Source organism: Watersipora subatra, chromosome 7 (genome assembly GCF_963576615.1).
Source record: "Watersipora subatra chromosome 7, tzWatSuba1.1, whole genome shotgun sequence".
In the NCBI taxonomy this organism is placed as follows: domain Eukaryota; kingdom Metazoa; phylum Bryozoa; class Gymnolaemata; order Cheilostomatida; family Watersiporidae; genus Watersipora; species Watersipora subatra.
Genome location: NC_088714.1, coordinates 8764941 through 8790949, shown reverse-complemented (window position 1 = coordinate 8790949; position 26009 = coordinate 8764941). Strand labels below are relative to the sequence as shown.

At 34.5% G+C, this 26009-nt stretch overlaps 1 protein-coding gene across 1 annotated transcript; it reads right to left on the bottom strand.

Annotated features, from left to right (window-relative positions):
- Positions 1-1357: 1357 nt before the first annotated feature.
- On the bottom strand, positions 1358-24905 carry LOC137400086 (uncharacterized). The gene is made up of 17 exons (XM_068086394.1): positions 24887-24905; positions 20302-20529; positions 18692-18836; positions 11771-11964; positions 11141-11238; positions 10821-11025; positions 10292-10398; positions 9789-9960; positions 9509-9606; positions 9216-9411; positions 7721-7824; positions 5858-6047; positions 4999-5107; positions 4612-4828; positions 4112-4160; positions 2706-2912; positions 1358-1810 (listed from the first exon to the last, which is right to left on the bottom strand). Exons 2-17 carry the CDS (start codon positions 20519-20521, stop codon positions 1524-1526), a joined length of 2598 nt encoding a protein of 865 aa, XP_067942495.1. The 5' UTR covers positions 20522-20529; positions 24887-24905; the 3' UTR covers positions 1358-1523.
- Positions 24906-26009: the final 1104 nt, after the last annotated feature.

Here is a 26009-nt window from a genome sequence, read left to right as displayed (position 1 = left end):
GGTTAACCCGTAGGGGTGGTAATTTCTGCTCTAACTCGGGTCTCCTACCAGAGACCTAGGAGTTTGAGCACTCACCTCAAAATCTTAGCTGAGATATATATATCTAAGCTATATATATATACATATACATATATATATATATAATAGATAAGTTGTCAGGCCTACTGCTAACAGCACTCTACGCTCTAAAAAGTGCGGAGTGTTATAACTAACTAGAGTGTGGAATAGGTTAATTTTACTTATCTTTATTCCAGATTGATGTTTTATTCTGGAGTCACGACAGGTCTGTTTCGTGCTGGTGCACTCTTCAGGTGACTTGTGTTGAATCAACACAAGTCACCTGAAGAGTGCACCAGCACGAAACAGACCTGTCGTGACTCCAGAATAAAACATCAATCTGGAATAAAGATAAGTAAAATTAACCTATTCCACACTCTAGTTAGTTATATATATATATATATATATATATATATATATCTCAGCTAAGATCTTTAGGTGAGTGCTCAAACTCCCAGGTCTCTGGTGTTTGAGCACTTCTTCTTCGTATGTCTGACAAAACTTCTGATAAGTTTGCAACACTAGATGAAGTAATATTCTGATTTTAAAGAAACATTATTCATCTGATTGATTTATTCAATCAAAGTTTCTTTGCTCATCCATAAAATAGTGCTTTTAAAAACTTGAAACAATGAGTCAAAATATTGACTATTCGGGCAAAAATGCATCAAAGTAGGATGTAGAGAGAATCACTGAATTATAACACATGTTGGACGGCTTACAAAGAGAAGCGCGGCTTTTCATAAGCATTAAATGTATATACTACATATGTATATTTATATACACATATATGTATTTTTATATACACATATATGTATGTTTATATACACATATATGTATATTTATATACACATATATGTATATTTATATACACATATATGTATATTTATATACATATATGTATATTTATATACACATATATGTATATTTATATACAGATATATGTATATTTATATACAGATATATGTATATTTATATACACATATATGTATATTTATATACACATATATGTATATTTATATACACATATATGTATATTTATATACAGATATATGTATATTTATGTTTTTATGTATATTTATTTATATATTCATATACATATATTTATTTGTATATTTATTCGTAAATGTATGTGTCAGGCAACTGGGTAATATTTTTGCAATCTTTTGGCTGTTGAAGTCTGGTTAGGGTGTGTTTTTTATGGTCAGTAAACTGTTGAATATACACGTTTTCTTTTCAGCAGCTGTAAAAGGGGTTATTCAGCCATCCACAAAAAAACAATTTTATTTGTTTAGCAAGCAGAATGAGGGAAAAATAAAATTGGACAAGGCCAACTTGATCTAAAGTAAGTTTTAAAGTTAGTTAAGTGTAAGTCAAACTAAACAAACCACGCCTTGCTCTAGTTCACACAAACGCAAAAAAATCATTAAATTTACTCAACAGGTGTCTATCAGCATTTAGAATGGTTACAGTGTTTCGTATTCTCCATCTTGAGAATCGTTAGCCAAATTTCCATAATGGTTACTCTCAGAAGCAACAATAACATCTGTAGCATCAATTTTAGCATAATTGGAAGGTTCTTGAGAAGACATCTCCGTGTATTCTCTATTTGCATCAGTTTCTGCTTCAGCCCTCTGGTTATCTACTGCCTTTTTCCTTTTTTTAATGATAACTACTGCTACTGCAGTAGCAATAGAAACCAGCAAGACACCACCTCCAACTCCTGCTCCAATGTAAACTCCTTTGTTTTCAGCTAAAATTAAGATGATTCTGTTATGAAAGTTATCTAGTTTCTTTAAGAGAATAAGGTTATTGCACAAATGAATTTAATTTCCTGCTTGTAAGCATATGATTCTAATGAATCATTAACATTACAGGTTGATGCTGCTACAAACAGCTTGTGTCTATAAGGTACAATAACTGACTGATTGTTTTGCGGAAGAAGTGTAAGTAAATGCTAATTTGTTTTACTGAAACCGTCTTCATGTTCACCTCCAACCGATAAAGTAATGAACCTGTCAATACATTTCATAAATTGCAACTTTGCATTTGGCAAGTTTGTGGATACATATGATCACATAGTGAGTACCTAATCAATAATCTATACAGATATAAATTTCAGTGATTGTCTTTTTGTTTTTTTCAAACCCGCGAGCAGTTATAGCAATAAAATCTATCGATGAAAAAACTACACCACACCAGATTTGATCTCAGGACCTCCAGATCTGGTGGTAGCAAACCTAATCATTAGGCTACATGGAATACAATGGATTATTCGGGCAAATAGTCATTATATTGGTTAAGATACTCACGTTCCGCACTTGGTTCGAGTTAATAACTAGCACTGTTGCAGGTTACGAGTAATCATAGTTAAGCTGGCCCAAAATGTTTTGGTATTAGCTATTGGTATCGGTTACTGTTTTAGTAAAGATTTAGCTTTCCAGGTAAGTGACTCAAATCATTAGGTAATTATTTTATTAAACGTGCAGAGCAATGCAAAGCATTGGGAAAGTAAGTAAATATTTACAAGCTCCTCAACCAAATGTCAACTTCCACCAAATGTTTTTTTTCAAATACTAATAATTAATAAATAACAATACATCAGATTTTTTATCTGTGTAAGCAAGTTCAAACAACAGTCAACAAACCTGGTATTTTGGTGCAAACTATAGTAGATCCTTTCCAATAAGGTTCGTAGTCTTTAGATAAAGAACACACCAATATTGCGTCACCCCCAGACTTGACGTAGCCATCTATACAAGCATATAAGACTTTCTCGCCTACTCTCTGTGAGCTGTTGCCATCATGAATGCTGTTTTCAATTAATTTGGCAGACTGACAGTAATGGGAAGGAGCTGAAATTAGTAAAAAAAATATTTCGAGCTAGTATGCTGTTCATATTTTAAAGAACCAAAGTCTTCAACTGAAAAAAATTATAGCCAGTGCATTGTATACTTTGGTAGTTTAGATGACCCATCTTAATATCCTGATAAAAAAGCAGATAAACCAGCAGCAAATAGAAGACTTTAATTTGATACATCGATAACTTACGATTGATAACTTACATAAGTTATTCTGTCATCGTTCGCTCTTTGAATATTTAATCTAGTTTGTCTCTAAGTCTTTACTCAGAAATCAACGTCACTCAAATTAAAAGACTTAACAATAATAATTCTGAGCTGATTGGCTCAATCTGAATTTGTAACAAAGGCGCTTGCCAAAATAAACTAGACAAGAATAAAGTTCCTGAAAATTGCAAACATGTTTTCCCAAGCTAAGATCAAAACTATCAAAAGATGTGTGAAGACAATCACTGTGAAGTCACATCATTTGGAATATGCCCACAAAGTGTAAATATTTGGCAAGAAAATTAAGGTAGACCACAAAAGAATGACGTATAACTTAAAATCTATAAATAAATTGAATGCAGCATTTAAATTTAAGCACCCAACCCTGAACGAAACATTTCGATTGGGAGATAATTTCAAATTGTCACTTATGCTAACAGAGGTCAGGTGATCAAAAATGATCAAATAACATCAGTCAAAAGTGTTTCTGCTGAACAAACATTTCACACACATAAATTGTGTAGACAACTCTAAAAGTTTAAGGTGGCTGCATTTAAATTTATAACCAAAGCCTTTTAATGTTGTTTGATGCATGATTGCTCAGGAATAAGGAACTCTTTTTGACAATAGTTTGTGTTGCCAACACAGATTCTGACGATTTCAATTTCCCTCTGACATTTGCATAATAAACCAAAAAAAGTTATTCACCCATCTAACATCAAATCATTTTGTCTAACTTTAGCATAAAAAGAAGGCAGCTCTGAACCTCATTTATTAATTTCTTCTAGCTTGAAACTCATATTTCAACATCTTGTTATATAAAATGTGAATGTAGAATATTCTATATGTAATACTAGCATGCATGAGTACTGAAGGCTATACTTGTAGGCATTAGCAAGAATAAAGGTATACCCGACGACCAGTTGTCCCAATATCAAAGCAAACACACAAACATAAGTTGGGGCAAACGCAGATGGGTATTTTACCTTGAAAGCCAGTCTGTTGATCCATGTCTTGGTAAATTGTGATGTTCTCCTACAAAGAGTCTTTAAAAAATTAATATTGCAGCTTAAATTATCAACAATCACAACAGAGTCTCCTGATTGCCTAATGATGGTTCAGCAACTAAACTCAAACAACTCAATCAGATTTTACAAGAGATGCAAATGAGTTGAGTAAACCTGCAGAAGACATCAAATAACTGCAGTATATTGTGGAATTATTTATCAACACTACAGGAAATGGAAAATTTAATATGATATAACATTGATAAATTTACTAGAGTTGAAAAATTATCCAGTATATTCACTGCAAAACAATGTAAAGTTGGCAGATTGAATCTTGACAATTTTTGTAAATACCACTTTTAAATTACCCATATACCAAAGTATGGAATTAAAAGCCCAGACATTGTAATCCATCAGACTCTTTTTATGAAAGTTTTGTGGTTTCTGCAATCACCCCCAAATATCCTGAATTTATTTACCTGCTGCAATTGAACTGAGATAGCAACTTTAACTAGGTAAGAAGCCCCAGGCTCTAAGGGGCTGTTAGTGCATTCACCATATTGCTTTCCATCTCCAATGTAAAGTGTGTATCCATCATCTGTCACCAAAGCACTGGCTAAGTTGGCAATCTTAGTCCAATTTTCACTGGAATGTTCCTGTTCACCTGCTTGCTTTGTGAGTAGAACCAGATAAGAGCTACAAAATATAAAATAGGTAACCATGGTTATAGAATTTAACTAGTTTTACTCTATTTAGAATTACGTTCACGTAAAGGCTAACAAAAGACTGCAAAGAAATTGTTAGAAAACTATGGGCCAGAAGTATTGCATTTATAAATATAATATAGTAAGCTAACTACCACCCACCTTAGAACCAAGGCTGAATCATCTAATTTGACTGGGTAAACCTTAATAATGACTGAATGAGGCTGTCTTTCATCAGCTGGTAATATTTCTATCTGACGGTCGATCGACACTTTAAATGAATTGAAACAATGTGTAAAGAATTGATGTTGTACCCTTGCAAGAAATTCACATAAATAACTAGGGCATGACAATAGTTATTTCAGCTGCTGTGGACATTTTCAAAATAACTTGTACAGAATTCTTTTTCAAAACCTAAATATGTATGTATCATTTTACAAAAAAATTAAACTATCGATTGGCGTATGCAAAGTGCAGGAAGTTTTCATAAAACTGGGAAAAGAAAGCTGTGTTGCAATCATTCCTGTTGATAATCTGTTTTTGATGCATATGCAAATTATATGCAAATTCTACTGCTGATGATTATAACAGCTAATATCTACTCTAAAATATTTCATAGCAGATAAGCTCTAAGTGCAATGCTTTAGTTAAGTTTTCAACTCTTATTGTATGTTTACTTAAATTGTCTACTACTTTGTTATATTAGGTCAATTATTTTATTATCTATGCTTTCAAATCTGATTGAATTTGCTAAACTTGCAGAAGCTGCTTGTTTTGTAAGACCTCATCAATAGAGCAGATAACAGAAGGATTTCAGCAAACTTGAGTTATCAGCTGGGTATAAAGGCTCCCATCTTTAATAACTCTGTTATTGTGCAATAAAAATGTAAATGTCAATGTAAATAAAACAAATAATCATTAATTATGCATTTAAACAATGTTATGCTTTTGTCTAGCACAAAATAAATCTATGACACAGTGTGATTTTTTGAGTACTTGCTTGCTAAATACTTCCACCTACCTGAGGCTTTAGTGTATCCTTCCATAACAGTAGGAGGGCTGGTTCCCGCTTTGTTGAGTGCTTTTACATTACAGGTTATTTTATGTGTTGGAGGTAGATCACAAACTTTCGGAATTAATCCTTCATTTATATCAAGACTCTTCACTGGAATAGCACCTTGAAGTTCTGATTCAACTTTTGAACACCAGTACTGAAAAGATAATTTGTTTATATTATCAAATGACAGTTAACTATAAATAGAATTAATTATTATTTTAAGGTTAGCCGCTGAGCTCCATAAGAGAAGTTTCTAATTTAAAACTAGTAGGTTGGAAATAAATCTGCATTTATATAAATTTTGTAACGAAAAACATTGCAAAAATTATTAGCAATATTTTTTTTAACTTAGTTCTGAAACAGAACCAGCAGTTACATTAACAATTTATAAAATTCAAAGAGCCATGTTGAATCCAAAAGCTAGAAAGCATTGTTCATGGTAGTTGACATGTTTATGAGTTTCACTCAGTATTTTGTAAGTAAAGGCTCAAAAGCTTTTAGCTTCGGCTATTTTTAGAGTTGCGCTGAGAATTCCAGCAACTCATACAATGCTTGAAAACATAAATTATAGCAATATCAAAAAACTGTTTTGAAGTCATGTTAATCATGGAAATATTATACAATGCATTAAAACTCTCAACAAACCATAAATGCATTGTTAGTTTAAACTTGATGGATTTATAAAAGCCATAAAATCTGTAGTTAGTCTTTTTTAAGATAATTATTACTATAAAGTTTATTTTTTAGACATGCTTGTGGTAATTAGAATGTTGTGTGTATAGTATGTACATGTATACTGTTCAGATTCTAAAATCACATTTGATGAGATATCAGAAAGTGAAATTATTTCATATTCAAGAGAAATCAACATATTCAGCATATTCAACAAATAGTTCAACAGATTTTTACATGAGTAATATAATAATGTTAATAGAATATAATAGCATTTCAGTATTTAATATAAAACTTAGTTGCATTCAAAAAACTGAAATCTAGAGCATAAACAAAAATTTGGGTTACAGTAACTTTGCACATGTATTGTATTGTATCGTACTGTATTGTATAGTATTGTATTGTATTAGAGAGGAGTAAAGAGCTGCCAATCAAGTATGCTACTGCTCCTTCAGTTGGAAAACCGAAATGCTTCATTACAACAAAAAAGGATAAACTTATTTAACAAATCAGCTAAAATACTGGCATAGAGTTCAACATTTTTTGCAAAAAAGAACCTAGTTCTTTCGATTCTTAGAATAGGACTCAAATGTACAGAAGGCTTGAAAAAACTGAGCTAACAGAACATTGCGGTAGTTCAATGAAAGGATTCTTCACATGCATCAGTACCCAAAGTTTGAAAAAAGTAAAAACACATGAACGACCTTTTACATATGAGCTGATATAAAGTGTGATGCGACGAAGGACAGAGACTCAAAAATCTCTGATAAAGAAAGATAATGATTTTGGAGGTTCTACAAAAGTTATGGCTTATCAGTTGCCGTGCCTGAACAAATTTAGTCATTTTGTCACAATTAAAGGGCACGTGACAGGTTTTTCTAAGAAGATTTTGAAACAGCAGAAAGAGTGATGCAATAACAACTTTTGACCTACAGTATATATTAACTTGGCAGGAACAATTTTTTCAAAAAGATTTTTCAAAGGCAGGCCAATGAAAAATGTTCATGCGAAAGTGTACGGTAAATACTGCTTTTTTGCTTTAATATAAATGTGCTTTGTATCGCCAACAGGTTTAGTTTATAAATATCTGAAGCAATAAAAGGTGCATTGTTCATCTATACAACAAGTAACTTATCAGGCATAATAAATGTTTACCTGGTACGCAATGATAACACCATTGGGATGTTTTGGTTTGTTGATATAAAGATTCACACACGTTGAAGAGAACTTCAGAGTAATCTCAGGTCCATCAGTTGGAACTAATAAATAACACAACAGAACAACGGATAGAAGTGTTATTCTGTGGTGGAGACTAGCCTGGCCATGCTATATATAGGAGTGTTATACTGTAGTGGAGACTAGCCTGGCCATGCTAGAGCAAGAGCCTAGACTGAACCAGATAGATTGAGCGAGCCAAATTGAGCCAGCTGGACTGAGGCAACCCGACCAAAGCAACCCGACTGAGGCAGCCAATCTGAGCGAGCTAGATAAACTGCATATGGCTAGAGAACTAGTCAAGAGAAGTGATTGGAAGAAAAGTAATATACAAAAAAAGCTATTCCACCGAAAGAGCAACTTAGCTAACCTACGAAACATGCTATTTCTTGAGTTTCTATTGTGACATATATTTCTGTACAAATATATTCTGGTATCACAAGCTCTGTTTATTGTTAAAGAATAATCATATTTAGTAATGTTAGTAAAGTTTCTAGGTTCCAGTGGAGTCTAGTGGGTAGACGAGCCATTTTTTTTAATTCTTTTGACAATATTCAAGTATTATGGAAAAAACTAAAATAGGTACTTTGCATTTGTTACTATTGTTATTATTTTGTTTGAGGACAGCAAGAAGCTAGATATGATTACTATGAACTATACCAACAGACATAAAGGTTAAGCACTTTGAAAATAATGTGACATGTTTGAAGTGTGATGATTTTGATACTTTTGAAATTTTTGGGACAACTACAAAGTTATTTAAGAACACGTAATTATTAAAGTTATTAGCATTGCATTATTGCACAGCTTTAGTAAATTTTGCACTATATTTTGTTCAAAACTACTTAATCTAAACAAAATACATATTTTATCATATATGCCACATTTAACAGAAGTGTTTTTGTATGTCTACCCAATTCACCAGCCTGAAATCACTCTAAAATCCGCCTGAAATCTTGTCCTTCAAGTTTTTTGACAATATTTTAATATAAATAGAACCACCGCCATAAGTACCATTTAGAATCTGTTGTCCTATACTGTACCGGTGAGCATCTTAAAATATTGGTGTTTCATTATCATTTTCATTTTGTTTTATTGAATTCTGAATTCACATATCTCAGCTCTATATCTATGATCATTACAATTCCCAGAATAAAACTAGCATACAATTTGTACTTTCCAAGTCACTGCCCCGCTAATTTACTAGTTGAAGTATTGGCAGAACACTTGGGCTCACACTTATTCTCTGACAGCAGGTTCTACCTGACACTTCCATTGTGTACATCATGTACGGTCAACCAAAAGAGAACTAAGTTATAGTACTTTCACCCATGAAGCAAATAGACCAACAGTATTTGCTAACTCACTCTTCGCTAATTAAGCAAATAAAGCTCTGCTGCTTCGTTAAGATGTTTATCTATCTATTAACACTGACCTGCTTCATCTACTAGTAGATGTTCTATAAGTGAAGAAGAGAGGCCTTTATTATTTACAGCTGTAATGTTGATCTCTGCTGTACTGCCTGCATCCAATGTTAATACAACTGAACTATTAGAGACAATCTGCATAGTGTTGAGGGTCTTGAAAACTACGTAGTGATCTATATTATTGCAGTTTATCTCAGCAGGTTTCTGAAATAGTTGTATTAGACACAAATTCAACATGTAAGCCTTTATAAAATACAATTAACTGTAAGTCACTAATTATTGATTAAAGTGTAATACAAACCTGCCATGAAACAGTATAATTCCATTTCTTTTGACCGCTTCTGTCTTTGATAACGCTACCAATTTTTGTTGCATTAAAATCTTGTGGTACTGAAGGATCTAAAATGTTTACAGTTCATTTTTTAAAAATCTGCGGAGGCAAAGTAAAACAAGTAGATTTAATTATAATTTTTATATACTGCTTGAGTATCTTTCCTACCATAAACTTATATAAACTTGCAACCAACCAACTTTCACAGTCCTACATATAATTTCATAGTCCAATACATCATCTGGTTTACCTGCGCATCCTGCTAAAGCAGAAGCTGAAACAGACTCATCCCCAGCTTCCTTGTGATCATTGATAGCTCTCACTTTGCAGCTCACATTAGTATTTGCAGGCATGTCGCAAACAGTCGATTTGAGTGATTCCGGTTCAACCACGTCTTCCCACGTTGTATCATAGCACTTGTACTGTAACCAAATTAAACTACATACAGATATCAAATAAATCAATATTTTTTGTAAAAATAATTTTTCTTCATCACATAATTTAAATGTACTCACATAACTCTGTTTGCATAAATTTTTGGTTTTCGTGATGAGTTTAAAAAGGTTTGTGGAAATTTCTTTTCCCTTCATTTCTTTTAATCAACCAAGTTGAAATTATTAATATGTATGAATGAAATATTTGTGGCTGGTACACTTTCTTAGTCTTAGCTGCAGGCTGACTGAATAACATCTTTGTATACTTGACACTTACTATTGCATAATATTAGTTAAACACAGGTAAAGGATATTATACCTGATAATTGGTAATCTTTCCATTGCTATATAATGGGTTCTCCCAGGTTAGAGAGACACAGCTATTTTTAACAGTCTGCATCATTAGGTTAAGAGGAGGTCCTGGTGCTAGTAAAAGGTATAATATAACTTTAATTAGCAGAAGTGTCATTTTGATGAGTACAAAAATTCTTTCTTAAAGGCATAAAACACGTATGTGCTTCGTATGCACAAACATTTGATTTGGATGGCATAAAACTACTGCAAAAGTGAAAAAACTTTTTGATGTTAGAAAAGGTGATGCAATTGATCAGTTAATGTAATAATAAGAACAAATCAATTTAAAAGTATAATAATATTTCAAAACGGGGACCGTTATATTGACGGGTATTACAATTGTAACTAGAAGCACTTATAACATTTTCACAAGGTGTGTATAACATAGAACTATTCCTACAGAGCTACAATAGACTATTTTATGTGACGGAAAGCAACTCTATATTTAATAAGTATAGAAATTTAAGTGCAAATAAGTTTTTGTTTATTCTGACCTGCTGGAGGGGCCTGTAATCTTATGATAGTAACATCAGAAGTCAGGTTGTCTGCATTTTGTGCTTTGACCTTAAAACTTGCATTTGTTCCAGCATCTGCTTGAACAACAACCTTAGTATCCATGGTAAACATCTCTGGCCCATTGTTCAGTTTGTAGATATATGGGTGAATTGAGTGTAGGTAATCGCAGTTGATAACTGGCTCCTAGAAATGTAGTGATGCAGATACAAGAAGAATCATGGAGATCAATTTTACTCAAATAGTCTAATTGTTTATGATGTTATTAAATTTTAACATATTTTATGATAAATTATTTTACCTTCCAGTTGATTGTATACTTATACAGTTTTTGCCCATTTCTTTTTACTTCAGGACCCGAGATTAACTGAGCAGTTAGTTGTTCAACTTGACCAGGGGCTAAAAAATATTATACATTTCTTATATTATATGTTAGACACTAAGCAATCTTAATATTAAACTATGAACTTAGAAACAGTGTATTATCAAATCGAAACTACCTAAAAATATTAGCTGTGTTCATGAAAAAAGAAGTTTTAAAAACTAGAGACACTCTTTGATTGCTTTGTCAGGCACCGACCGGCCCTCCATTAAAACCAGTACCACATAAGCCGGTCAATTCTTGACTCGATCTAACCAAACTATGAGAAGAACCAACTGTCCAAAGACCTGTCAAAGGCCCTGTACAAGCCAGAGGAGCTTATTTAAAAATTTTGCAGAAGCTTTGTCAGTGCTCAATTTGGGAAACGCTCGAACAAGTCTTATATCACCTATAGTGTCATATTCTATGTTATACTTTATTTTTAAACTGGTTAAATATGTTATTCGTCACAACTCAAAAGTTCCTAGTTTTATTACTGTAAAAAAGACTCACACAGAGTCCTTTCTAACCCAATAAACTTTTGTTGTAGAAATTCTCAACTGTTCTCACCTGTACATACTCTGCCTTTTTCAAATGTTCCATATGTAACTGGTCCTGGGCATACACCTTCATCTGTCCAACAAGATACCTCAAACTTGCCTGATGTTCTTGCGATCTTAATTTTTGGCCAGTAGAATGTAACTGAGAGGCCAGTTTCAAACTGATGACCAATAGGGTTATGCCCATCTACACTCAAAGTGTATCTACAAAAGAAGACTCACAAATGAAAAATGGAAATTAGTGATGTTTGAGTTTTAACAAGTACTAACATTGGTACCCATCATTGCTCCCGGTATGTATGTACGTAATTAAAATCATATATTACAACGCATTACATAATCTAGTACCTTTATTTGAGCACCACCTTTATTCAAATTTCACATCTAATAGAAATGCCACTATAAAGGAAGTGATGAAGAATACAAGGCCAAATACGGATTGTATGCAACTTCTACTATTTATTAGTAATAATAATAATACTAATTATAATAATTAGAAGAAAGAACTGGGATTTGCGTTTTGTTGGCTGCAAAATTTTTAACCAAAAATTATACTTATAGTGACTGAAGAACTTAAGAAAATATCCAGCCAGCTTATGTCATATCTTACTGAGGTCGACACTGAACTGTATTTTGAAACAATTCAGAAAACAGTGCTACTAGGAACTGCTAAAATTCTAAAGAAGACTCTTTAATGGCAAGATTCATTAAAGTTATAACCTTTTAGCTTTAAGCTAAGGCCTCGACTCACTATCAACTATTTGGTTGTGAAGGCAGTTTCAATAATAATGATAATAGTTAATGATAAACCAAGCTTTAGAAAAAGATAAATTACTGGTAAAAAAGTATAAGTGAACTCAGTAGCATAACTAGAGATTAACCAAAGCTAAGAAGCCTTGGACATATTGCTAGAGGCAAGATTATTCAAAAAGTAATACATGTTGACATGGAACTGGCTTGTGTTGAAATCAATAGTTTCATGGAACTAGGTGATACCATCTTGGTTTGTTCAAAAATGATAAAGAAGGGTTTAAGTGAGAATAGGGAATAGAAGCACGACAGAGTCCTAACAGAGAAGGCTGCAACAAAAATTTAAGAATATAAGATCAGGTTTGAGTAGAGTAGTGGAGCGTAAAAGAAGATCTCAGGATGACTCAAAGAGAATGAGGTTTGAGAAGAATTATAGGATCAGCAACAAAAGATTTGACGTGATAAATGAAAAATTAAAACAAGATCTTAGAGCATTAAGTCAGAAAATTAGAGATATACAGAACAAGTTGAAGAATATACCCAAAAATGGATGTTTGTTAACAACCAGAAACGCTTTCACTATGACCTACAAAAAAAACTGGAAACTCCAAGGATAAAACACAACCAGATAAGGAAGAATCTAAAATATTTTGGCATAGAATATGGAGTGAAGGGTCAAGGCACGATACAAATGCAGAAGGGATAAACAGAGTAACAGGCAGACAAAAGCATGCGAAAAGGCAAAAAGATATTTGTGGTAATGTAAATGATGTCAGTGAGATGGCAGGTAAAGTATTTAACTAAAGATCACCAAGTCCAAAAGGACTACAATAATTTTTGATTAAGCACTTTAAGTTTGAATTAACTAGTGACAGTCCATCTACAGAAATGCTTAAAAAAAGAAAATGGACAAATTGGATGACATCAACAAGAACAGCCCCCTTCAAGAAATATGTAGCTAAATGAAGACAGCCTGAAAACTACCAACCTATCAAATGTTTACCACTCATGTGGAAAATTTTGACAGGTATTTTAGCTGAGAAACAAAATGGTATTGGAGAAGAACAGAAGAGCTGTATTATGAACACAAAAAGCACCAAAGACTGACAAATAGTAGTTAAAGGAATTCTATGCAATTCAAAAAAAGAAATACTATCCTAGCACTATACTGGATTGACTATCAGAAGGTATGTAACATGCTATTTCATTCATGGATTTTGAAGAAAATGGATTTAACTTGAGTAGCAAAAAGCCGTTATTGAATTAATAAGAAACAGCTTGGGAACTTGGAACATTGAGCTAAAATACTTTGGTGAAAATATTGCAGTGGCGTACCTCAAAAAAAAATTATTTCCAAAAGAATCACTATCTCTCCTACTTTCTGTGAATACCCTTATCTTGCTTTCAATTCTATTGATGGGAATTACTCTGGGGTGCAAGCTTTGACAAAACAAAAAAATCAGCAACTTCTTATACATGGATGGTCTGAAGCTTTAGAGAAAATCTAAAGCAAAGCTAAACGCCCTAGTAAATACAGTCAGAGCATTTAAAAATGATATATGCATGAAGTTTGGACGGGAAAGGTAGATAATTCCTCTTTACCCCACCACATGGGTGATGTAGAGAGGAAGAAAGATAGAGAATTAAGGTATCAGTATGTCAGAAGGACAGGTGGTACAAGACTTGAGAAACAGATCTCATAATTACCTAGGAATACGTTAGGCAGATCAACTTAAGATGGAAAGCATAAGGAAAAGGTTAGAAAAGACTATTACTAAAGAATAAGAATAATTCTTAAGTCGAAAACAAGTGGAGGGAATATAGTTATAACAATGAACGCATGGTCAGTGGCAGCAGTGCGTTACACAGCAGGAATAATTAATAGGACTGTTGTTGGGTTGAAAGAGATGGATAGAAAGACAAGAAAACTGATGATGATAATTGTACATAGACTATACATTGGTCAAGATATAGAAGGTAGTAGAACGGTTTTAATTGAGAAACGTGTGAAATTGGAAGAATGCAGTTTGTCAAATAAAATAATGGATTGTTGATGTAGACTAAGAAACTAAATTTATATAGACGAAGAGATGGGAGAGCTAGAGACAAAAAACAGGAAAAAAGTGTAGAACTATTAGTATTTGGCAAGAGAGTTGAGCAATGTCTAGAAAACATTTGTGATGCTTTTTCTTATCATGTTCTGAGTGTTAGGTGCAGTCAAGAATCTAGAAGAGGAGCAGATCAAACTGATTTTTCACCAGAAGAAAATCTCAAATGTGAAATTTGCCGCACTATTGGGATTGGCTAGAATATTTAGAAAGGTTCTCGATTGCCCAGGTTAGTTGTTTTGACCCAAGTTTTAAAGATACCAGAACCAGCTTAACATCATGCTGGGCTAACTGCCAGCAATAATAATGGATAGATTAGATTGTTATCAATTAATCATTTTGTTTTATTTGTCATCGTTGCCATGGTTGTAGCTGAGAAGATCGATCGGTAGAATCAGCGGAACTACACGTTTATTCAAAGTCATTAAGGTCTAGGTCTGACCAATTGTCTTTAAATCTGTCTCAGTAGTTTACAGTCAATTCTGAAAATTTAAAACTTTTAGATGAATGATTATAATACTCTTCAGGAACAGTGCATGACCTAATAGTATAAGGAGTCGCTACGGTCACAGTGTATTGAAATCATTTTTTCTCAATCAGAAAGATTTCAGTTCTTTACCTCAAAACTTTAAAGTCATTACAGCTGAGTTATCAAGTAATTGTATAAGTCTAAAATGCTTTAATCAGAGTAGGTCTTTGTTCAACTCAGCTTGATACGTCAAGTTACATGTATATACATGTAAAAACCACTCAACAATGCCACCTGCAACATTAATGTTGCTCTGCCAAAAATGATAGGGCACATAAGGCATATAGGTGACGTGAATATCAAATCGCATGTTAAAATGATAAATTTACCTTTCCAAAATTCAGACCAGCTAGTAAAAAAATTGGGCACCACTTATATGACTGCCACCTTTAATAGAGCATCATAATAGAGAAACAATATGCCACCAATATATAAAAATGCCACCATAGCGCTCAGTTAATGGTTGTATACTTTATTATAACCATATACATATACTGCAATAATGCATATTTACAAACCAAAATTGGACAAATTTGACAAATTTAGCCAGTGGTTTAACAAAAAATAAAATTCAAGAGAATAAAAAAAGGAAAAATTCACTCATTGATAATAATTCAAAATTATTTTGTCACAAAAAATTATCTTGCATTATTTTCAAAGATTTTTTATAAACAAGATTTTTTGTTTTATTTCGGTGTACATATTTAAAAATAATTTTGTTTTTTACACTTGATGCTTCTACATAAACTTGGCCTTGAACATAGAATAGTTCTTCAATTTGCAATCCAGCAACTTAGTGCCCATCAGTATAATCGTAAAATAATTTATATCTGCTATAAAGATATGTAAGTAATACATCTTTTATTTGGAAAATGTATGCAATATTTTATATTGCAGTAGAAGCCAGCTGGTTCATAGCCGAACCAACTCAAATGGGCAGCACAAATGAAGAATGAGCCAGCAAAGACACCGACCGAACCACCAACCTTCTGACTCCAGCTTGAAAGCAAAGCTTATCAAGCTATCAATTATATAAAGGAAAAGGCTCACCAAAGAGGAAAAGCAGTATCTTTTTACCTTCTATATACAGTGAGTGTTCTGAACTAAACTATTTTATATAAAGGCATGTTTTTAAAGCTTTCCTACCTGAGCCCATGAAACATTGCTTTGGCTATGTAAAAGAGTTGTATTAACTTTTTTACATTGACACCAGCTTAGAGGTCTATTTAATTCCTGTTCCTTTGCCGATCTGGTTAGAGATAAACCACTAAGTATTAAAGGTAGCTGTAAAGTACCTCCAGTACCTTAAAATTTGCAGAGAAAATAAACCCTGAAAGACCTGAATCGGTTCTGCCAAAAAAACTGCCACATGAAACTTGGGAGGATGCAAGAACTGCTTGCATGGAAAGTGGTACTCTTAGAAGATGATTGGATACTAGTCATAGAAAATAACTAAGAGAACATATAGTTTACAGAAATGCCAGAAGTGCAAGAAGTTAACTTTTTTCTTACTGCGCTGAAATCGCCATTGTGACCAAATTAATTCAAACAGACATTCGAAAACTCGATGTAGTATGTACCGCTAGTTTTTATGTAATATCTCAAGAATCAAGGCAGATATTGTTTTACTGTAAAATGGATCTTATTTAACACAAAGATTTTCACAAAAAAAGTATAAAACTGTTTAGTGAATCTCACTCTCGCAAAATTCTGACGCTTCCTTTGCATTGAACAAACGCGGTGAATTTCTTATTGCCATGAGGTTAGCAATCTGGTTTCTCCGTTTTTAAAAATAATTAGAAATGGAATTGCTTAGAAAAAAGGTTTCCACTTAATTGCATGTGATTGGCCACAACATTGTTTCATTTGAGACAAAATTTTATTGGTCTAGTTAATGTGTAGGCTTTGTAATGAAAAGAAAAGTGAAACACTATTGATAAGCCAATTCATTGGCTTACGGTCTGTACTTTTATTGCCATGATAGCCGATTCATCGACTTCAAAAAAACTCTAAAAGTAAATATTTTGATAAGATGCAAGAAAATGCTGACCAAGATGCGGTGCACACAAGAACTAAAACTAAAAAAGGTGAAGGCCTCTTCAGCGACCCCACCAGCAGAAATATGTAGTACATTTTATTATATATCTACCATTCCAGACTCTTTCTGAGGTTGCTACAACACTCAAAGAGAGCAAAGACCAGTGCAGCACCTGTTGGTTTTCGACAAGGAATAAGCAGATCTGATGCCATGTGATGCAACGTTTACTGTTTTATCTGCCAATGCACATTGCAACACATGGCTCTAGACTAGGGGATTCAGCACCAGGGCATCACTGGAGCAAAGAATGCCCAGAGGCTGACCATGCAGTCTATATAGTAGATCAACTGAAGTGCAGCCATTTCCTGTCAAACAGGGCACATCCCTATAGAAGTGGCTTTTTGTATTCTAAATCTTACGATGAAGAATTCATTGATGGAAAGCCAGCAAAATAGGAGGATCTCAAAGAGAGCACTAAGTCAAAGGAAAGGTTCCCTCTACAGTGGTACCACGAGAAATCTCCTAGAACTGGTCAACTTCTAGAATGTTGGCAGAACTGCTGAGGTGTTCGCTGGCCAGTCAAATGCTGCATTATTTGAAAAGTAGGCGAGTTTGAAAGCTTTGCCAAAATGGAAATGCCTGCACTGATGTCATCCATGACAACAGAAATAGCAGAAGATACTGCCTGACTGAGAGGAAATTAATTCGGCAAGAAGTCGGCCGCCTAGAAGAATGGGCTCAGCAACACTGGATGTAAGAGCAACTAGCTTGACTCGCATGTGATTTTCACAATGAAGAGAGTGTGTGATAGGAGTCATCTGGCTCATGGCCCAATCAGATCAAATAGGCAGTACGGCCAATAATGGAGCTAGCTTAGACACAAACTAAATTTCAACTAATTTGCCCAATTTTATCCTGACTTCTAACCCTTTTTGTTTAGGGTACTGAGAGAAATCAGGGTTATCATGAAAATTATTACTAAAGGATGCTTTTTGAATTTTTTAGCTACGTTTGCTCCATATTTTGTCATAAAAGCACAAAGAACAAGTAAACGTATAACTCAAGTATTCTAAAACGTCGGAAAGTAATTGATTAGAACAAGTGCTGGAGTGTCGATCTTTTAAGCTGATATCAAAAGTTTTTTATCTAAAAAAACTTGATTTATCCTAACCTGCTTTAGACAGCTAGACATACAGTCACCGCTCTTACTACAGTAAATATTATTTTACATGTTAGGCAGAATTTTGATTGGCTCAGGTAGTAGTATCTTAGTCTCTCGAACCATATGTCAGGAGACAAGGACATGAAAAACCAAATTTTCTGAAGCTCTCTAATATGCTTTACCTTATTTAAGCCAGATTACAGGATCATAGTTTTGAAAGTATGCAGATAGATTTTCTAATTATAGTATTTTAAAAAGAAATTTAATAAGAAAAAATATTTCTTTAAAATTGAAAAATAGAAGATTCAAAGTATAATTTGATTTAAGTAACAAAATCTCCTTACTTCAAATTTTGGGTAGAATTTGGAAGAGTATTGTAGATCCATGGTTTTTCTTTTACAATGTTCGTCCATTTAGGGAAAGTGATGACAACGTCTCTGTATCCTGATTGGTCGACCTTGACACCTTCTTGCTTCTCTAGTGGCTGATCTGAAAGCAGACTATAGAGTAACAACAGACTTTATAAGGTGGTAATGAGTGTCAAATAGATCTTGCTCAGGGTTCCATCTACTTAATAACATTGCAGATTGACAAAAACTTTAGACTAAATAAATAATTAAAGTTTTTCTAAATATGGACAAATAGATGCAGACAAATATATCCAAGAATTTCGCAGAAGAGCATCAATTTTTCTCTGTAACAGCTATTTGAAAGTTCATGTGCTTGAGCCTATTCGTGAAAACGAAGACTGAAAAGGAATGCTTGAACTGGCAGAAACGGAGAAAAGGTTACAAATACATGTTTTTAAAGCTGTTTGACATCTTGCAACTATAAAATATTGGACAGATTGGCTAAAACCTTTTAAAAAAATCATAGGTAATATTTGACAGTAAAAATTAATTATATTTGCATTAGTTATGGGGTTAGCTGTAGTGGTTACCCGTGAAGATATATTTGAGGGTTAGCTGGACTTAGTTAAACATTAGAACGGTTTTAGACGGTAAACATAGTTTATCTGAAATCTTATTTTGCACACGGCATGGCATAGTTTGTACACACACTTTTATATCTTTTTTCTAGTTTCTACTAAAGATTTTTCAATCATCGATTTTAGGGATAGTGGTACTGTAATTTGTTTAATTAATTTTAAGTTACTAGTTTGCAGCAAATAAATGAATGCAAATACTCTAAATAGGGTAAGCAGATGATGGCTATAAAAATCGATGTTGAATAGAAAGCACTTCAAACATTGCTCAAGCTTCCAAAATTGCAGTTTTGTAATATTATATTCATCAGCAGCCCTTATTAAAAACTCTACTGACAGCAAACACGTGCAAGAAAACACTGCATATTTGAGACTGAAGTAAGCTAATTTTCTAGTTTTTCTTGAACAGCAACCAACAAGCAGCTTGGTTCGGAGACCCTAGATTAAAAATTGCTATGCTGAAAAAAATTGACTTGACTAAAACAGTTTTGAAGTCTCCTTCTAATAATTTGCCCTATTTATTAATTAAAGCAAAATCGGCCCATTCAAGTATACGTAAAATCGCTCAATTGTGTTCTCTGCTGGAGTGTCTTAAACACAAATTGATTTGGGCAAAACACACTGAAACATTTTCAATACATGTTTTATCTATACAAACAAGGCCAAGTTTTAGACTTTGAGGCTGGGCATTCTTATGAGGTGGTCTGTCCACTTCGTCTACTCCGCTTTACTCATGCTGAACTTAATAACGACAAAGCTAATATTATGCTATTATTGTGCCACTGTTTTGCTAGCTATGATGTGAAGCTACAAGTTTAGAAAAAGATTGATGAGCTTACTTTGCAAAGAGTTTTAGAGCAAATACAATGCATTTCTGAAGCCTAAAATATGTTAGTCTAAGCAAACAGAACTCTGATAACTAAAAGTACTCATGGCATAAGCAGTAACAAGAATAATGAATATACTCACTATATCCATAAACTTGAACCTCTGTAAGTGCAACTCCATGATTATACCCTACTGAAATAGCAAACTGTCTAGTGTAAGGAGTGCTACCATTTCCACATGTAACAGTAAAATTAGCTCCTAGAGGATCATACAAGTTCATACAAGCTTTCCATCCATCTGTGCCGTCTTTTGGTGTTTGACTGGAATTATGGTCGTTGGTGAGATAAGTTACATTTTTCATTCTGTTAGCTAAAATAATAATATTGTAAACACTAAGATATTTGCAGAGACAATGGTCATTATTGATCGTTTTAAAGTAATTGATTGATGGATTTTAGATCATGAGGTTTTAGACTTTAAAAATATCTGAAAACATAGACTGCTATCATGAAGTCAACATAGACTGCTATCATGAAGTCAACATTGACTGCTGTCATGAAGTCAACATAAACTGCTATCATGAAGTCAACATAGACTGCTATCATGAAGTCAACATAGACTGCTATCATGAAGTCAACAGAGACTGCTATCATGAAGTCAACATAAACTGCCATCATGAAGTCAACATAGACTGGTATCATGAAGTCAACATAGACTGCTATCGTGAAGTCAACATAGACTGCTATCGTGAAGTCAACATAAACTGCTATCATGAAGTCAACATAGACTGCTATCATGAAGTCAACATAGATTGCTATCATGAAGTCAACAGAGACTGCTATCATGAAGTCAACATAAACTGCTATCATGAAGTCAACATAGACTGCTATCATGAAGTCAACATAAACTGCTATCATGAAGTCAACATAGACTGCTATCATGAAGTCAACATAGACTGCTATCGTGAAGTCAACATAGACTGCTATCGTGAAGTCAACATAGACTGCTATCGTGAAGTCAACATAAACTGCTATCATGAAGTCAACATAGACTGCTATCATGAAGTCAACATAGATTGCTATCATGAAGTCAACAGAGACTGCTATCATGAAGTCAACATAAACTGCTATCATGAAGTCAACATAGACTGCTATCATGAAGTCAACATAGACTGCTATCATGAAGTCAACATAGACTGCTATCATAAAGTCAACATAGACTGCTATCATGAAGTCAACATAGACTGCCATCATGAAGTCAACATAGACTGCTATCATGAAGTCAACATAGACTGCTATCATGAAGTCAACAGAGAAAATTGTGTTGGATCCTTGAGATTAAATGGAAATAAACATGAGTTTGCTTACAGAAAAGAAACTGATGTTGAATCCCCCATTTAAAAAGGTTGTAATGATGGTGAAAACGTGCTGATACATTGAGAATAGCAATTACTGGTAAGTAAAAGCTACAGTTTGCGCTCAGTTGATGAAGGCCTCTAGTAATGTACATCACACAGCAATGGTGCAATTAGGAGAGTAATTTGGTATTAGGATAAAAATTCTCACAATAAAGCACAAAATGTTATTAGTTATAAATTAAACTTATGTAAGAAATAAAAATTATGCGTTCATTTGATTAGCCAAATTGGTTAGTATTGGAACAAAAAGTCTAAGCTAAAAAAGCATTTACGCTATCTTTATCTCACGCCTTAGCCTAACGCTCATATGGCAAATGTAAAAAATTACTGTTGTATATTCTAGTGCAAGTTGATTCAACTCACCTTTTTGTTGTTCTTGCTTTTATGTAATTTAAACAGTCTTTTATAATATGGTGCTGCCTGCAATGTCCGTATAATTCTATTGGCTAAACATAGAAACAAATCCTGGATATGAGGCTGTATCCTATAATATGGTGCGGTCTATGGTGCACACGGTATATATATATATATATATAAGATCAAGAACTTGCGCAAGAAAGTTAGTAGGCTCAGTGAAAGATCTAACCACAGTTTGGAGCGTCCAAACAGGGAAGCCACAATGGAAGCTCTAGAATCGGCCAAACAGCAGCTAGTAGCACTCTCGGCACGACTGAAGCGGTACACCAAAGAGTGGAATAACAAGAGAATGAACAAACTGTTCATCAATAATCCACCTAAAGTGTATTATCAGTTCAAAGGTGAACTGCGGAGGCCAAGGTCAGATCCTCCCCGACCCAGCACCTCAAAGTTCTGGAAGGACATCTGAGAGAAAGAAACTACTCATAACACCACTGCAAATTGGCTGAAGAGGCTTAAAGAGAGCCATCAACACACTGTGGCTCAGCAAGGACTCACCATCAGCAAAGAGGACATTTAAGTGCAGAGTGCAGCATATGAAGAACTGGGCAGCACCTGGCCATGACATGATTCAAGCCTTCTGGTTAAAGAAATTGATATCACTTCACACTAAAATGGCTAAGCAGATGGAATGCCTAATAGAACAAGGTGACCATCCGGAATGGCTGACCAAAGGACGAACTGTACTTCTGATAAAAGATCCAAAGCAGGGCCGATTCCCAAAAACTATCGATAAATAACGTGCTTGCCCACCACCTAGAAACTGCTCTCAGGAATAGTTGCAGACAAACTGGAAGAGCGCATGAGTCACTATATGACCAGTGCTCAGAAAGGAATTTGGCGCAACACCCGAGGAGCCAAACATCAGTTACTGGTGGATCGGATAGTCTGTCAAGACAGCAGGAGAAGGCAAACCAATCTGGCCATGGCTTGGATTGACCACAAAAAGGCCTATGACTCAATTCTCCATAGTTGGATACTTGAGTGCCTCAGTATGTACAATGTTCACCCTGCTCTTGTGGCATTCATCAAGATTTCAATGACCAAATGGAAGATGGAACTGGAGGCTAAGGGCAAAAAGCTGGCGAGTGTAAAAATTAAGCGAGGCATCTATCAAGGTGACTCCTTATCACCGCTGCTCTTCTGCATATGATTAAACCCTCTAAGCAATATGCTGGAGGAGACTCAATATGGGTACCAGTTTAAGAGTGGCACCAAGATAAACCACCTCTTCTACATGGATGACATCAAGCTGTACGCTAACAAAGAAAGGGACATTGATTCGCTAATACACCTCAGTCAGGTATACAGCAAGGGCATCAGAATGACCTTCGGTATTGAGAAATGTAGAAGGCTAATTCTTAAGAAAGACATCAACCACGAAGCCGAGGTACGTCACAAAGCCATTACCGAATACAAGAAACGGCTTCAGCAGGTCCTACGGAGCCAGCTCAATGCCAAGAACCAAGTCATGGCAATAAATACCTACGCACTGCCAGTAATAAAATATCCAGCAGGCATAATAAAGTGGGCTGAGAAAGCCATCAAAGAAACAGATATAGCAACTCGTAAACTGCTGACCATGCATGGAGCACTCCACCCAAAATCTGATACTACTAGATTGTGTCTCGATAGGAAAGATGGCGGTAGGGACTCAAAAGTGTACAGCAGACAGTGAAAGAGGAGGAGCAAAGCATCAAATCATATGCAGCCTCCATGGCCACTTCAGATAAGTTGCTAGCTGAATTTCAATCGGCTACTCTTACAACCGACCTACGCCCTGATGATGAGGAAATTGACTGGCACACGAAACCTTTTCATGGTGCTTACCACCAACAAATATCTAAGATTGGCGATCTTCACCAGACATATATGTGGCTGAACAAAGGAAACCTAACGGCCAATACAGAGTCGCTAATCATGGCAGCCCGGGAGCAAGTGCTCCAAACAAGACAACTCCAAACGAAAATCTATCACACTAGAGACGATCCTAAATGCAGATTGTGCAAAGATGCACCTGAGACCATCCAACACATCATCAGTGGATGCAAGCGGTTAGCAGGAAACGCATACACTGAGCGGCATTATCATGTCGCAGGTGTTGTGTATAGAAGTCTATGTGATGAGTATGACCTTAATAAACCACAACACTGGTGGGAAGCTCCTGGTAAGGTCAATGAAAATGACGGCGCTAAGATCCTCTGGGACTTCTACATCCAAACTGACAAGCATGTTCTAGCAAACCAACCAGATATAGTGGTGGTAGACAAGGAGAACAAGAGGGCTACTATAATAGATACAGCAGTACCCAATGACTACAATATAGCCAGCAAAGAAAAAGAAAAGGTAGAGAAATATCTCCCTCTTGGAGAAGAAATTGAAAAATGCTGGAATGTAAGAACAACTGTAATCCCAGTAGTCATTGGGGCACTGGGCGCAATAACACCGTCGCATAAAATGTGGCTTGCCCAAATACCAACAACAATCAACTCAGGTGAGTTGCAGAAAAGTGCGCTATTGGGAACAGCTAAGATCTTGAGGCGAGTGCTCAAACTCCCAGGTCTCTGGTAGGAAACCCGAGTTAAAGCAGAATTTACCACCCATACGGGGTATCCGGGGTGAGGAAACAATTTTTTTTATTTATATATATATATATATGTATATATATATACATATATTTATATATATACATGTACATATATATATAATATATATATATATATGTATGTGTGTGTGCGTGTGTATATATGTATATGCGTTTGTGGGTGTGTGCGTGCATGTATATGCACGCGGGTGCGTGCATGTGTGTGTGTGCGTGTGTGTGTGCATGAAGAAGCTTGGTTGTTTTTGTTGAGGAAGCTGGTGATATAACTTACTTATTATGTAGCTTACCACAATCTGGTCCACCGCAAAACTTCCCTTATCTCACATATATTTTCGCATACTGGAAGATGATGTTTTTCCCCAGGTCTACCTTCCACCATTTGTTGGTACCTTCTAGTGTGTGGCTAAACTTTCCAGTTGTTATACCGTCAACAGCAAAACTTGATCCATAGTTCGTCTCATCATGGTATATTGTATCAGCCTGAGCTGTGTCCTTACCCAGAGCATGATTGTGTCCTGAAGTTACATACAGAGTTGGCTCAAAGTATGAGTTTAACTTGGTAAATAGGATTAAACTTAGCACCCATATGTGTGCTTGAAAATTTTAACATATGTATCAGTATCTAAAATATTATTATGTCCAAAATTAGCATATAACAAGATGTTGTAAATTTTTATGTTATTTGGGAGAAGTAATAATTTAACTGGTAGTAAGGAGTTCCTGTTCAGAGTTCCAAATAGCCAAGTTTCGGGCTAAACTAAAATCACCTTACATATAACTTACATATAACTTATATATAACTTACATATAACTTACATATAACTTACATATAACTTACATATAACTTACATATAACTTACATATAACTTACATATAACTTACATATAACTTACATATAACTTACATATAACCTACATATAACTTACATATAACTTACATATGTATTATTTCTGGTAATATCCCTGTTTTGTTGACATGAGAGTTTTTTACTTGGGCATCAACTAGTAAGTACTAGACAGTTACAGACAAAATTATAATTTAACAGATTATTTGAATTGCATAATTTTATGAAAAACATTAAAGTGTTTGTGAGTTTAAATGATTTTTCACACGTAAGTTACTAGCACGACTACTTACTAGGATATCGAAAGACTTGGACTTCCTTCAAGGTTATTAAATTATCCTGTTGATCTGTAGTAACTCCGATGTGTCTGATTTGTTTATTTGGATCAAAATGAAATACAGCTACTGGGTTGTACTTATCGGTGCCAGGAAAAGTTGATAATCTATTCCACTCTTCAGGAATGGTTTTAGGAGTCTGTTCATTTGAACTGAGCAAGTTCATTTTCTGAAACCTCTCAACTACAAAAAAATGGGAATCTTTTCTTTTCATTTTTAGCTTTTGCTAGC